Source organism: Plectrocnemia conspersa, unplaced genomic scaffold, assembly GCF_051122295.1.
Source record: "Plectrocnemia conspersa isolate PC_06_02 unplaced genomic scaffold, ASM5112229v1 ptg000012l, whole genome shotgun sequence".
Taxonomy (NCBI): domain Eukaryota; kingdom Metazoa; phylum Arthropoda; class Insecta; order Trichoptera; family Polycentropodidae; genus Plectrocnemia; species Plectrocnemia conspersa.
Genome location: NW_028277176.1, coordinates 16,411,089 through 16,425,502, shown reverse-complemented (window position 1 = coordinate 16,425,502; position 14,414 = coordinate 16,411,089). Strand labels below are relative to the sequence as shown.

General features: G+C 30.4%; 1 protein-coding gene across 2 annotated transcripts in view; it reads right to left on the bottom strand.

Annotated features, from left to right (window-relative positions):
- The window catches only part of LOC148228413 (potassium channel subfamily K member 18), a 31,122-nt gene extending 17,280 nt beyond the window's left edge, over positions 1-13,842 (bottom strand). The window contains exons 1-2 of one of the 2 annotated variants that reach the window (XM_088199935.1): positions 13,737-13,842; positions 1,368-2,012 (exon numbers count right to left, since the gene is read on the bottom strand). In XM_088199935.1, coding sequence (XP_088056061.1) covers positions 1,368-1,815 — 448 coding nt within the window. In that variant the 5' untranslated portion in view covers positions 1,816-2,012; positions 13,737-13,842. Of the gene's footprint in view, positions 1-1,367; positions 2,013-2,791; positions 3,009-13,736 lie in introns of those variants that run through there. The other variant, XM_088199934.1, reaches the window with a different exon arrangement.
- Positions 13,843-14,414: the final 572 nt, after the last annotated feature.

Genomic DNA, 14,414 nt, shown 5'->3' with positions numbered 1-14,414 from the left:
AATACTAATATAGCATTTAAAAAATATCTTTAAGCTTTTATAAAATAGAGATATAATTGCAATATTATCTGAATGGCATAATAAGTAAGATTATTAATAAAAATATAAATGCCCTGTTCTGTTTAGAATGCGATGAACATAATTGAGAGTAAAATAATGTATTTTAATTAGCTTAATTTGATTAATAATTATTGAAAACAATGGTTATGGTTGTTTGACTTTATAAAAAAAACATATAAAATAAAATATATTCGTAATAGATCAATAAATCTACTGTTTAATTTTAAGACATATCAATATTGTTAAAGTATTTTTAATTAAATAAAATATTGATTTTTTTAAATACAACTATAATATATCTTATTAGAGTTTATACTTTTTAAAGTGAATTGTGTATTAAGAATACAACTTATTTTCTATAGAAAAAAATATAGAAAAAAACGGTTTATTTGTACTCTATATAAACGAATAATAATTGCAAACATAATATATATGTTTTAGTAGAAACGCTTTTTAACCGCTTAATTTTAGATACAATTAAAAAAATAATGGAGAAGATGAATACGTGTTTTGAGATTGAAAATATTCTGTTGGTTTTATACGGATGGTGCATCACGCTAGGCATGGGTTAAGTCATGCTTTTAGAAAAAAGTATAATAATCTGCTTCCACAACATAGACCAAATTGAAAAAATTAATATACAAAACAATTTGTCTCAATAGTAAGAATTAACAATGGAAGAGAGATCTCATGACTAAACAATTACGTAAATAATTGTTAATATCATGGACCACCTATTAGCATATCCGTTCCGAGATTTTATTCACTCGGTAATACAAAAGGATACTGGAAAAACACTACTCCTTGTTTGGAAAGGATGCGTGAATATCAAGTGTTAGCTCTTTAATTGTTAACTTCACAATTAATACAAAAAAACTAGGAGATTTCTAATAGATGTATAAATAAATCACATACAGAAACTATATTAATGTAAATATTTTATTTCCTATAGGTAGATGAAAAATACTGTCAGTAAATTGGGTGTTTTAATTTTTTTTGAGATTTTCACAGCATGCATTAGATTGTTGGAGTGGCATTGTCAATTAACTTATCAAATTCACACTTTATAATATATACAGACTATCAATATACTGTGGTATATTTATTTTATTTATTATTTAAGTTTTATATATTATATCTATTTTATTTATTATTTAAGTTTTCCAATTTATGATTCAGAGTGTTTTCACTGTTAATGTTTTCTTTGGCCTATCTCGTCACTAACACAAGCGTTACAGTATAATATTACGTCTAAAAAAATTTGTATGACTAACTTTATTATAATAACATATTAAAAGCTCACTCACCTTCAATTGCAACAAACATAGCTGCTCCAGCTGCTGTGTACACCAGTATGACCAGAAACAGGAAAATATGCGTGAACCATTTTTTCGACCATGTGCTGACTTTATTGTACATCCAAAATGCCGATTTTTCACCAACACTCAAACCACTCTTGGCCGTATTCATAGTAAAATCTTTGAATCCTTCGAACTGCTTGAACATGTACTCGGAAGCTTTGCCAGGATTCACGAAGGGATTGTAATAAGGATTATTCTTCGGTAGACCAGTTCCAGGAGTCATCGGTTGGTTGTAGCCTGCGTACATGGGTATGTACAAAGGATTAGAATGAATCGATCCGGTCGTCGATGGGGGCCTTTGATGGGGGCCATGGTTTCCAAAATTTGTCGGAATCTGCAGCTTCGGCACCTTGGGCCAAGTTCGCATCGGAACGGAGGTGTTCGGCTCGGACATTTTGGCTGATTTTATACTCTCTGGGAACGACTCATCAGCTGGAGCACCAGAGAGACTATGTTGTTAACTACTCTGTTGTGCCGCCTGTGCTCCCTTTTCAATGCGAATCTCAAAGGGTTCTTTTGTACTATGCACTCGCACATAACTCAATGACACAAAAGATGATCAACCTCAAATAAATGTGTTATTAATGTCTCCTGTAAATTAAAAAGATTTATAAATGCGTTAAACGCTACATTCGCTTTAATTTATTTTATGGATTCGGTGGATTTTATAGTTTTAATATGAGCATTACTAGATATAAAGGCTTTTATAGATCATGAATCATAACACAAAAAAAAATATTTTTATATCAATAATAAGCTTATAAATCTGAGAATATAATTAGATTTTATCTAGAACGTATTTTTTTAAAACATACACTGAATGAGTGAAAATGCTTTATTAATAATTACTTGAAATTAATATCAGTAACTGATTTTTACTTTAAATAAATATTAATATTTTAATTCATTGCGTAAGGCATTTAAAATTGGATTTAGTTTATGTTTATTACTTTATTTTTACACTTTTTTACAATTACGTATTAAATATTTTTAATTAAAAATGTATCTACATTCTACCCAATATCAAAGAACAAAGAATTTCATTAACGAAATAATCACACAAGATGAAAGCAAGATTTACTGAGGTATTAAATAATCAATTCTATGATTTTAATGCTAAACTGTATAATTCAAAGTTTTTGAACTAAACAATTTTTAATTGATACAAAAAATATAATATAATTAATATAAATTGAATAAGAAAATAAATCAAAATTTCATATATAAAAATCAATATTATATTAAACAAACTATTTCTTAAAGATGTTAAAGTTCAGTAAAGATACAATATATTTGTATAAATATTTTTGATGAAACACTTTTACTCAATATATTAATCGGCTTTAAAATTAAAAATATATTTAGTTTACCTTTTTTTAATTTGCTCTTTATTTTAATATATTGTTGATATACACACAAACAACGCACAGATTATTTAATTGTATTCGATACACTTCTTCAACATTTTCACTATATTTCACAGTTTACGACCGACAAGGCCGTTAACGCTTCACGGTTAACAGTTTCGAGAGCGAGTCGGAAAAGTCAGAAATGGCGGTGTGATCGACCACGGTCCAAATTCAAATATTCTCATGTCAAGTTGTGTGCGGTCAGGACGCGTGTACTATTAACCCTGAAACGACCGAAGCTCGCATAGATTTATATTTAAATTAATATTAGGCGTTCGGAATATGAAGGGCGAATGCGAAATTATGACATTTTATTATACTGCATAACTAGCTTGAGAAAACTCACAAAATTAAAATATAATATTTATAATTTAATAATAATTATTAAATTGTGTGGACCGCAATGGCTTTCGTTTGTGGCGGGTCATATTCTTAAAACTCGCGTAATTACTGTGACCAAAAGTGATTATTTAACAATAGTGTGATTACACAAAGGCTCTCGTTACGACTAGAACTAAAGGGTTCACTCATAAATAATACGTAAGGATTCTTCGGTGCATTTAATGAATATTTATTTGTTACGAAACGGTCACAGGAAACAATATATCACCGGAAGACAAATAGCACCATAAGGTCCGACATTCCGTTACACATATTTTCATCAATTAAATGGCACTTATTTCGTCGTTTAAGAAACGAGTGCAACGATTGACAGGATTATCACTGAATAATTGGGGTTGGTCAACAAGCTTTGCAGCTCTGGATACTTAAGCTTGGACTCCAATGAGGAGAGGGCAGTCGCAAGCGGTCACAGGCAGATTCCAACAGAGACTCAAACACTCTGACAGACACTCGCAGAGACAAATTCACCTTACCTGGCAGACAGACGCGATGATGCGACCTGATCATCGCAGCAAGAGCAACTGCCCACAGACATTGTCGCTGCAGGCACCTACAAGACCCTTGAGGATCATCCATTTCATTACATTGTAACCGGATAGGCGTATGCCCAATGTGTTACAGCGTGGTAAAATATGAAATCTTTACACAAAATTTTTCAGCAAGTATTATAATATAATAATAGTCTACCTAGTGCGTTTTATTACGAGCTTATAGGTAAAAATAATTTGATTATTCACTAAAATTATAACAAATTATGTCTTTTTTTAAGTTTGTTCTCTTCAATGATAATCTAGTTCTCTATGCATCGATAATAACTAGCGAAAGCAGAAATTTAATGCTAAAAATATTTTGAAGTTAAGATGCCTATAAATAATCATTTGAGGATTTTAATGATTATTAAAATATTCAATGATTTAAATAAATCATCAACATAAAAACCACAAACGAAAAAAAAAACGACATTAAAAATTGTAAATTTTTTAAATATTCTCCCGTATGAAATGACTTTTTAATTTACATTTAAAAAAAAATTGAATTATTTTTTTTTAATAAAAAACGAGTCTTACCGGGTACTCTGACCGGGCCCTCGTACGTGCTTTTATGCGACTTGGCAAATAATTAACGCTTGTATTTGGTTCCTTAAAAAGATATAGACTTGAATTTTTGATACGGACTAGAGCTTTCGAATATACTTACGATACCGTTTAAAAAAATTAAAAATTAAAAAAAAAAAGTTTTTTTTTCCAAAACACGTTTAGTGTTATGAGTCGATCGACCCACCATACATACGCTCATAAGACTTGCAATATAGTTAAGGTCAGTGTGAGCTTATTTATACATATTTAAAGTTGAATTTTGGTGACAGTATAGAATTTTTGAGCATCCTGTATATGTTCGTTAACAAAATCCAATGTGTCAATTTTTTGCAAAATGGCGACAAGTATAAAAGTTTAAACACTCGTAACTCAGTAGGTTTAAATTTTAACGAAAAGATTGCTATGTATGAAACGTTTGAAAGTCTAAACTTTATCTAAATAAAATATAAAAAAAATAGTTTTTTGCTTCAAAACAAGCGATGTATCAGTTCGATCGGACCCCCATACGAGCCATTTTGAGACTTTCAGAAGATTTAACGCTCGTAACTGCTTGGTTTTAAAGATTAAAGATTCAATTTTTAGCATCGTTTAGAACTACCAAGCACCCCTTATAGGTTCTGTATGAAAAAAAAATATATTATATGTTAAGTTTTTGAATTCACAAAATCTATGTTGATTTATATTTTTCAGCGCAAACTAAATAGTCCAAAATCAATGTCAAAAAATCGATCATTCTTTTGAGTAAATTTTGCGACTCAAAAGTTGTGGATCGTTTTTTTATTCATGTTATCAAGATAATAGACAAAGAATAAGCTATTAGGGTTTCTGCTGAGTTTTTTAATTATTAAAAACCAAGTGAATAAGTAAATTACTGCTGAATATTAATGTACATTAAGGCATCACATATGTTATTAAGAAAATGATCCTAACCAATTCATTTTTAAGGCAAGAATTTTATTCCAAAAATTCCATTGAGCATCAGCATTTTTCTCTTTCGCATCAAGCGCCATAACATGTGACCAGACGAAGAAGTAGCTATTATGGTAATAATATTGAGTTATTTAATTCTTAGATCAGTGAGAATGCTGATGAATTTTGATCCACCACAATTGTGCAATGGGACGCAGTTAGTTGTTAAGGCACTGAACACATATGTCGATCCTTACAATTAGATTTAAATACAATAATGTATTTATTACCAGAATCCTTTTGATTCCTTGCAATTTACTCTTTCAATCCAAATGGCTTTAACTCATAATTCGCTTTGCCTTCGCCATATAAGTGATAAGGACAGTAGCTCAATGGGATCAAAAGTAACTTGAGAGATGTATCCTTTTATATAAGTAGAGCATCCACAACATCTATATATGGTGACAGATAAAAATCATATTTTGAATGGTTTTCTGGAATTAAAAATGCGGACAAAACCTAAGAACTATCAATTTTTTCCATAACTATCATCAAATCTGGTGTAAAAAACCACGGAAAACCAATAAACCTAACTTCTACATTGAATTTGAATATCTACATTGATAAAAATATAACTAAATATTACTACAGAAATATGGACTTCAAAATTGTAATACATTATGTATATATATTTTTATTGTAAATATAAAAATAACGGTTCTTATCATAAAAATCGTAATATTTTTAATTAAAAAAATATATCTTTATATTGATCATAAAACGCTAATTTGATGAATGCTTACATTAAAAATTTAATAATGAAACATTGTATATATAATATTTACCCACATAAAAAATCAATTTATGCACATTACAGAGAGATGATAAAAAAAAATACGTTATACTCTCGACCACAGCTCGTAATTAACAAACACGTTACTTTTTATTAGATTTAGCCGTAATAAACTCCGCTTAAAATTACAATAACAACATTTCGCTGCAAATTAATACTTTGCGGAATAAACATGCTTATACGAACATGTCCATTAACGTGCAGGTTAAAAATGAACGAGATGAATACGTTTAGTCCTGTTGACTCTGCGCAAAAATAGCAAAGTCAACGAACTTAAAATGCTTTCAAGCTGCTACTCCTTATTCTGCTTTATTTTTAAAACACAAACAGCTCGCAAAAAATGAATCGGTCGTGCAAGGGTTAATTTGGATGTTAGCGCGATTAATTAAAGCTTTTGCGCCGCTCGCGCTATTTTTCTTCGGAAAAAAATCATAATGGTTAGATTTTCTGCTTAAACTTTACACTCAGCAAATATCCGAAATCTTAGATATTTTCGGGTACAATGTCACATTTGGCAAAATCCCATTTGAAAATCGTCATCAAGATTACGCGTCTCCTTCATGATGTCTAGGGTTTAGAATCTGATTTAGAATTCTCTGGAAATTTTGCGATGATGAAAACGGTGTCGATTGACTGACTCCCATTGACTCATCCAGTATACCTAAATAAAATCATAGCAAAAGGGGGTTATTTGCACTCGTCGGGCGGATTTCAAATGTATCGTCTGAGAATGTTGTTCTATTTTCATATTGTCAGTAAACGAGCGTGGCTATACGGTTGTAAATCATTGTGATGCAGAAGTATCTCTTCGACTTTAATGGATTTCACATAATGGGCAAGATGCACAAAAGAAGTTGTAAGGAAAAATTGGCATGAATCTGTTTCAAGTAATGGCACGAGTTGGATAACTCGCGCTTCGACCGGTGTGTTTATTTTTGATATTTTTATGAGTTTTCATATTTACGTGAAACTGAAACAGTTTTGGAGCTCGTCGAATTTATTATACTAAATCATAAACAAAATTAATAATTCTGTATGAATATATTACAAAGAAGAATCTACTATTCGAAAATTACGTCGTCAATTCGTGTATTTATAAATCGTATAAATGTTTCAATAAACATATGTTCCATTAACAAGCATACGATCAGGGAAATTACTTACAACTAGTTAATTCTATGAAATTATTACAATATTGTATTGCTATAAAGAACTATCATATTATTCTGAAACATGCATTATATAACTATCTGGCTTGCTGTACTGGCATGACGATAATAAATATTGACATACATACAGGAAGTAATTAACGATAGAATATTTACAAACAAGTTTTATAAAAATAAAAGCTAACCAGCTTGAGATTGTATTAATTAAATTTTGATTTTCAAGGGCTCTATCCATATAAAAGCCAGATTTTTTCAATTCCAATCCTACCCTACCAAAAGATGATATTCATAATATTTTAATGTGATTTAACAATATTTATATAATAAATAATAGTACTTCGCTACACAATCATTGATCTAATGTTACGATAAAAACACTATCCTAATCGAATATTAATTATTTCCCAAGTATCATACATACATCCTTCCTTTAAAACCGTAACCAACATTTTATGTGGGATCAAAGTTGAAGCGAAGAACATTTTAATTTATTTTTTCCTAATATACTATTCCGAATTTGTATGCAAAAGTAAGATTTTGCCTCTGTACATACATATGCGTAATATACCAGCTTTATGAGTTTGAATCAATATCAGGCATGTCCACTTTTATAGGTTCTTTGTTATATATGCATAAGTATAAAGTAGATAAACATATAAGGCTTTTAAATGAATAAGCAATTTATTTTAAAAACAATTACTTACTTTAAATGAATTCAATAAAAGTTATATCAATGTTCGTCAATACAAACAAATTTTTTTAATGTAGTTGTTTCGTTGGTTAGTATCTTAACAATTTCATAACAGTTAGTTACATTCCTAATCGACATGAAAAGAAAATGTGTCTAAAACATTCATATGCAATAATGACGCACTACTACCTGATATTATCGTGTTAATTAGCAGATATATTTGACGCGTAGTTTGAGTTTCATAGCCAAGTGTTTACAACGCATTTAAATCGAACAAAAAAAACTTTGCGTTAAAAATACAATTAATTGTAGTTAAGTGTTTTTTGTAAGCCAGGTGAAGGTTTATAAATGAATCAATTAAACCATCCTTCCATTCAATACTTGGACCACCCAATGAAAGGATTATATCGTCAGATCTATAAACGGTCAAAAAGCAGGGATCAAAGTCATTTGGGAAAAGAAGGTAGGGGCATTTTTCCCCTTGAATTTGGCCAGTATGTCATTTAATTAAATATTATGAATCTTAATAAAACAGAAACATTAAAAAAACTGAAATGTCGTCCCTGATTCTAAACCAAAAATTTTTGTGTTTAACCACTTCATGCTAGGGTTTTTTTTACAAAAATATAATTAAAAACATCAGGTTATTTTATTTTTTATTTAACAAGTTTACATAATGTTTAAATTGTTCAGTCCAAAAGAAGTTAAAAATAAAACATAGAAGCAATAAAAAAATGCAGAAAAACATTACGTAATACAAAAAAAAAATCGTTTCGCCTTTTTAATGTTAAATAATTTTAAAACAAAACTAACTGTAATAATGACAAATAAGTTGAATTGAACAAAAGACAAATAACTATAATAAAGAAAAAAGTAATAAATTACACCCAAAATAATATTAATAAGTTGATTTAGTGTGGTATACTTCGAAACACGGTTCCAAACAGAGACCAACTTCACAATTTGCACACCAATAACGACTCTCTCTTCGTATTCGTTTTCCTGAGGGATCTCGCTTGGAACAGCAGACCACACATCTTTTTGTAGGCCTATCTTTATTTCCAGTTACTGGAATTGACTTCAAAAAATGTCGTTCTGTCAATCGCATTGGGTCTGGTGTTTTACTGGGGCGTCCACCTTTAGAAGAAAAATCCGGTGAATGGTATTTCTCGATGTAATTTTCTATGAGTTTAATTCTAAACTCCAGATGTGTCATAGAACCCCCAGTTTTTTTATACAACACATAAGAATTCCATAGCGCCTGTTCTACAAGATGGAAAAACATTTTTTTGTAATATTTTTTCCCTCGTTTTCTAGGAAGTGGGTAGTTGGAAAGGTGTTGATCGACTCGATCAACACCCCCCATTGTAAAATTATAATCAATGGCCACTTTTGGTTTCGTTCGTTTTATATTTCTCTTTTCTATTTCTACAGTATTCGTCCCATGAATAGTTGAAAGAAAGTACACGTCGCGCTTGTCTTTCCATCTCATCAGCATTACTCTTCGTTTCCTATATGCCTTTATAAATCCTGAATGAACTTTTTTTGGATTTTTTATATTCCTGGGCAAGCCTTTTCTATTTGCTCTCATAGTTCCATAAGTTTCAGTATGATATGATGTAAGTAAATCAGCCAATTCGATAGAACTAAAAAAATTGTCAATTGTTAGACAGTATCCCTTATTTAGTAGAGGTTTCATCAAACTCATTACCACTTGTGAAGAAATAGGTAAATTTAGAAATTCTCTATCAATTATTGTTCCTTTGCCGGTATAAATTAGGGAAGACCAAATGTATCCCGATTTAGATTCACATAGAAGAAAACTTTTAATGCCAAATCTTGCGCGTTTTATGGGAATATATTGTTTCCAGCTCAATAACCCTTTATATAACATAAGACTTTCGTCAATTGTTATATCCCGTTGAGGCGTATATGCCAGTTTAAACTTTTTATTGAGGTTTTCGTAAACCGGCCAGATCTTATTTAATTTTGGATTTGGATGCGTTGCTGGATTATATGTCTCGTTATTTGTAAAATGCAAATATTTTTTTATAAGCACATATTTTCTATGTGACATTGTTTTTGTAAAAAATGGAGTGGAAATGCAACTTTTCTTCGACCAATACATTTTTTCTTCTGGCTTGTATGTAATGCTCATAGCCATTACGATTGTAAGAAAAATTCGCATCTCCGATAGACTTACACACCATTGATTTTCTGAATCCGAAGGTGGCAATGGTCTTGTTCTCTGATTTTGTGTCGAAAACAAATTTGTCTCGTCTACAATATTCTCAACTAATTCATCGTCAAGAAAATAATCGAAAAACTGAATTGGTGTTGTAAATGATAAAATTTGCTCATTTATCAAAGAATTTCCAATAAAATCAAACGAAGCCGAAGGTGGTGGAATATCTGTACGAATATCGATTTCTGTCCATTCGTCTAATTCTACCTGATTCCCTTGATGTTCATTTCGAGATCCCTCTTCCGATTCTGAGCTTGAAACCGGAGTTGAAGATCCACTGTCTGAATTATCCAAGTTCAAATCCTCCCACTCACTGTCACTCTCCATGATAAAGGGATCTTGAATATCATAATAAATATAAATAAAAACCAATACAAGTAAAATTTGTAAAAAATGCAATTTTTCAATAGTTTTTGAAATATAATACTTACAAAATATTTTATAATGTTTTATAAAAATTAGAAACCTTGAAGGAATAATATAAAACAGAGGAAGCGATATGCGTAAATCTGTACGAGCGTTAAGTAGCAACTGGCGAGCGCCGTTCGCTCGTTTATCGTATGTAATGCAGACAAGTCGAAACAGGCGAGCAGCGCTCGGGTTGGCGCAAAACGGCACGTGCGCCGCGCGCGAACACTGCTCGTTCGAAAGCATGAAGTGGTTAAATAAAAAATCTAAAAAAACAGTATCGAATCTATACCGAAAATATTTTATAAGATATATCATTTCAGTAAAATCATACCGGAATACAGTTTCCCTGGTAGATGTATTTACTATAATATATATGTACTAGTGAAAACATAATTTATCTGCCAGTTGCTAATAAAATTAAATGATTTAATTTACATACTAATTATTATTTATTTACATGCGATTTGCAAACGTTACAGTGAATATATATTTTTCAATGAAGTAATATTTTCACTAGTAAGTATATATATTTGCCACAAAACTATATATTATATTATAAATGTCAAGTCCAAAATATAAATTAAGCCATTTAATCTCTCAGGGGAAAACAATCAGAAGAAGTACAGACAGGCGTATCTCACATATTTTCCCATTGTTTTTTTGCACTTAGATATTACGAGCACCAATTGTGGAACTGGAGGGTACTGGGTGCCTTATATAATCACCTAGTGTGCTGTTCTCTTAAGCATGATTCTCTGATTTAGTCTGGTGCAATCTGCATAAGAGGAAATATATATATATATAATTAATTTTTATTTCCCACTAAATTCCTACAGGATATGATACATGATTCCCGGGAAAGCTCTTTTTCAAGCTGTTGATAGAGAATATACACAATGCGGAGATTCTGGGAGAACTTTATTTTTCTGTGCAATCTAATTACCGCATGTAAGAATATAACTATTGGGCAACTACCCAAAAAGCACAGCTATTTGCCTTTTTAAGCATATGTCGCATTGTAGTCTAGCCATTAATGTCATTATTGTAAATATTTTTTATGTATTTTTTTGATGTGAAAAAAACATTGGCATAAATCTGTTATACTCTGCGTATATATGGCAATAAATAAATTAAAAAAATAGTTGTATTATGTAAAAAGTATAAAATATATTCGTTATTCGTCAAATGGGTACGTTTTTAAAATCGTCAAATACGAGGTTTGTTCAGTGAACCGTTTCTTATACTAAAGAAACTATGACAAATAACGCAGTGAAAGGTCGTCCGTTATTACTAATAATCGAATAAAAAATATAGCTAATGTTGGAAAGGGTCCAGATTTGTTATTTATGAAATTGTTACAAAAGAATGCTAAAGAAATGTTCGTATAGAATATCTAAAAGAAAACAATCTCGTTTCCAGACTCACCAAATGTATTGAGCTCCATAGTAATAATATTGACAAATAAATAAAGAGCATTCCAATGGTTAGAGGTAAATCAATCTTTATAAATAATTGTGACTACATGAATTTAGTGTTTTGATAACTTTTACCAATATGAATTTACCAGCCTATTCCTAATATATATATATATATATATATCTATTTTTCTGTAGTGTAAACAATTTGAAGGATATTTCAAAATAAACTTTGAGTGGTACATTTTTTCAAACCACTGTCGTTTCTTGGAAGATTTATCACAAACGTCGTGTATGTGTAGATAGAACATCCACTTGCTCTCAAAAGTAATTCCGAGATCTTCAGTGGAAGTTTCTCTAGTTAAAATGTTTCCACCGAGATCGTAGGAATAAACTGATGGGAGAACGGGATTTAGAAAATGACACAGTATGGCACTTTCCGACACGGTTAATGGAAGCCCATCTCCATAGAGAATCTAAATCACTCTGTAAAGGGAAGGATGCAATGCCTTATTTATGTCATTAATAAACAACATGAAAAGCAGAAGGCCCAGGATATTTTGATAACTTCGCAACTATGGTAACGTGAAGAATTGCATCAATGGGACTTTAATCAACAATGAAAATAATTTTCTTTCTATAAATTAAATAATTAATTTTTCGATATAATCAGCTGTTTTCGATAACTCTTCAGCAGCCTAGGCATAAATAGCAGCTTTAGGCATAAATAGTTAACCATTGCAGACTACCCCATTACGCTAATACAATTCGTAAATATTTACATAGCGTTGCGGGCGTCAAAAGCGAAAACGAATCTTGTTTCTAAAATAAATCACGGTGAGAATAACTTTAACGATCGTCTGAAACCTTTGACCGATATAGGATAATTGAGTAAAAAACAGCATCGAACGTGTATGGGTATAATGGCAAGGCCGGCGTATGATTATTGACCGAAATAAAAAATAAAATTTCTCAATAAAATGAATATAACATTATTAAATATTTTGCATTTTTGTATTTAAACGATGGTTTAAATACAAAAATTCAATAATTTTTAATTAAAGCTAAAATCTATTATATTACTAATTAAAAAAGAAATGTCTCATATATGACAAACAACTTACATGTAATATTTTCCCTATTTTCAGCCATATTATAAAATATTTTATCTTAAACGTTGATATTTATGTATATATGTACAGTAATAAATATTTATTTTTAGTCACGATAGTAACGAAAAATATTTATAAATCCGTTAAAACAAAATATTTTAAAATGGTTTAAAACATAGTTTACTTCCTGATCGCATTATCGAAAATTGTGTTATTTTTTTCATAATCAACCGTGTATTTGTTATATTGATTTTACACGTAATTTACTTTGCATATTTCTTAATAAAAAAATTACTTTTATTTTAAAATCATTTGCTGTTATATAAAAATTATATAGTATACAAACATATTCAACATTTTTATGTTATGTAAACATTCAATGCTTTTAATGCCGAGATCGATGTTTTTTTATATATTCTCATTTACATCGTGACATTGATGGGCTAAATCAAATTCGTATGCAATGTTGAAAATCTTCATTGCACTATAGGCATTCTATGTTAATAAATTTATGTTTATGTTCAAGCAATTAAACCTATGCGTCACTCGAGATTTCACTGTCCACTTCACATATTATTTTATGATTGTAGTAAAAAAAATACCACTACACGATCGATGTTTTTTCCCTTGTACAGTAATGTTATGTCTTTGTTAAACCCATTGCCGAAAATGTTTGCGGCAGACTGACGCCAAAAACGAAAAGCTCCGCATTGGCATACGATTTTGGCCGAATTTTCACGAGGAAAATCCACAAGTTGTACGAGTTAAAGGCGAACACACACATACACACAATAACTAAACTATACATATTTATTTTTTATTTATTTTTTTTAATAACACGTCATATTTAAATTATTTTATTGTAATTTACTGCACCAATTTAATATTGTTAAGTCAAATGAAAAAACACCGCTCTATTGTCCATTAAATTGGGAATTAAGTTACATATACAGTTTTAAGAGTGGCAATAGGAATCAGGCGTGCAAATATGTAACAAGAATACATTGCAGTACCTTAAAATGGCCGCTGCACTTGCAACATTCACAAAAATGGAACAGCGTTCTGTTACTCGTTTTTTTTATATTTATTATTTATCTTTGAATTAAAGTTCAGTTTGGAGAAATCATATCTGATACTTAAGTGCACGAGTAGACTCAAAAGTTCAACACACAACCATATGCAAAAAATATTAGAACAATAGATAATCGCACGATGGATGACTAATACCAACACCTTTCTGTAGTAAGGCCATCGCGTAGGTTCGTCCCAAAGCCGTGACG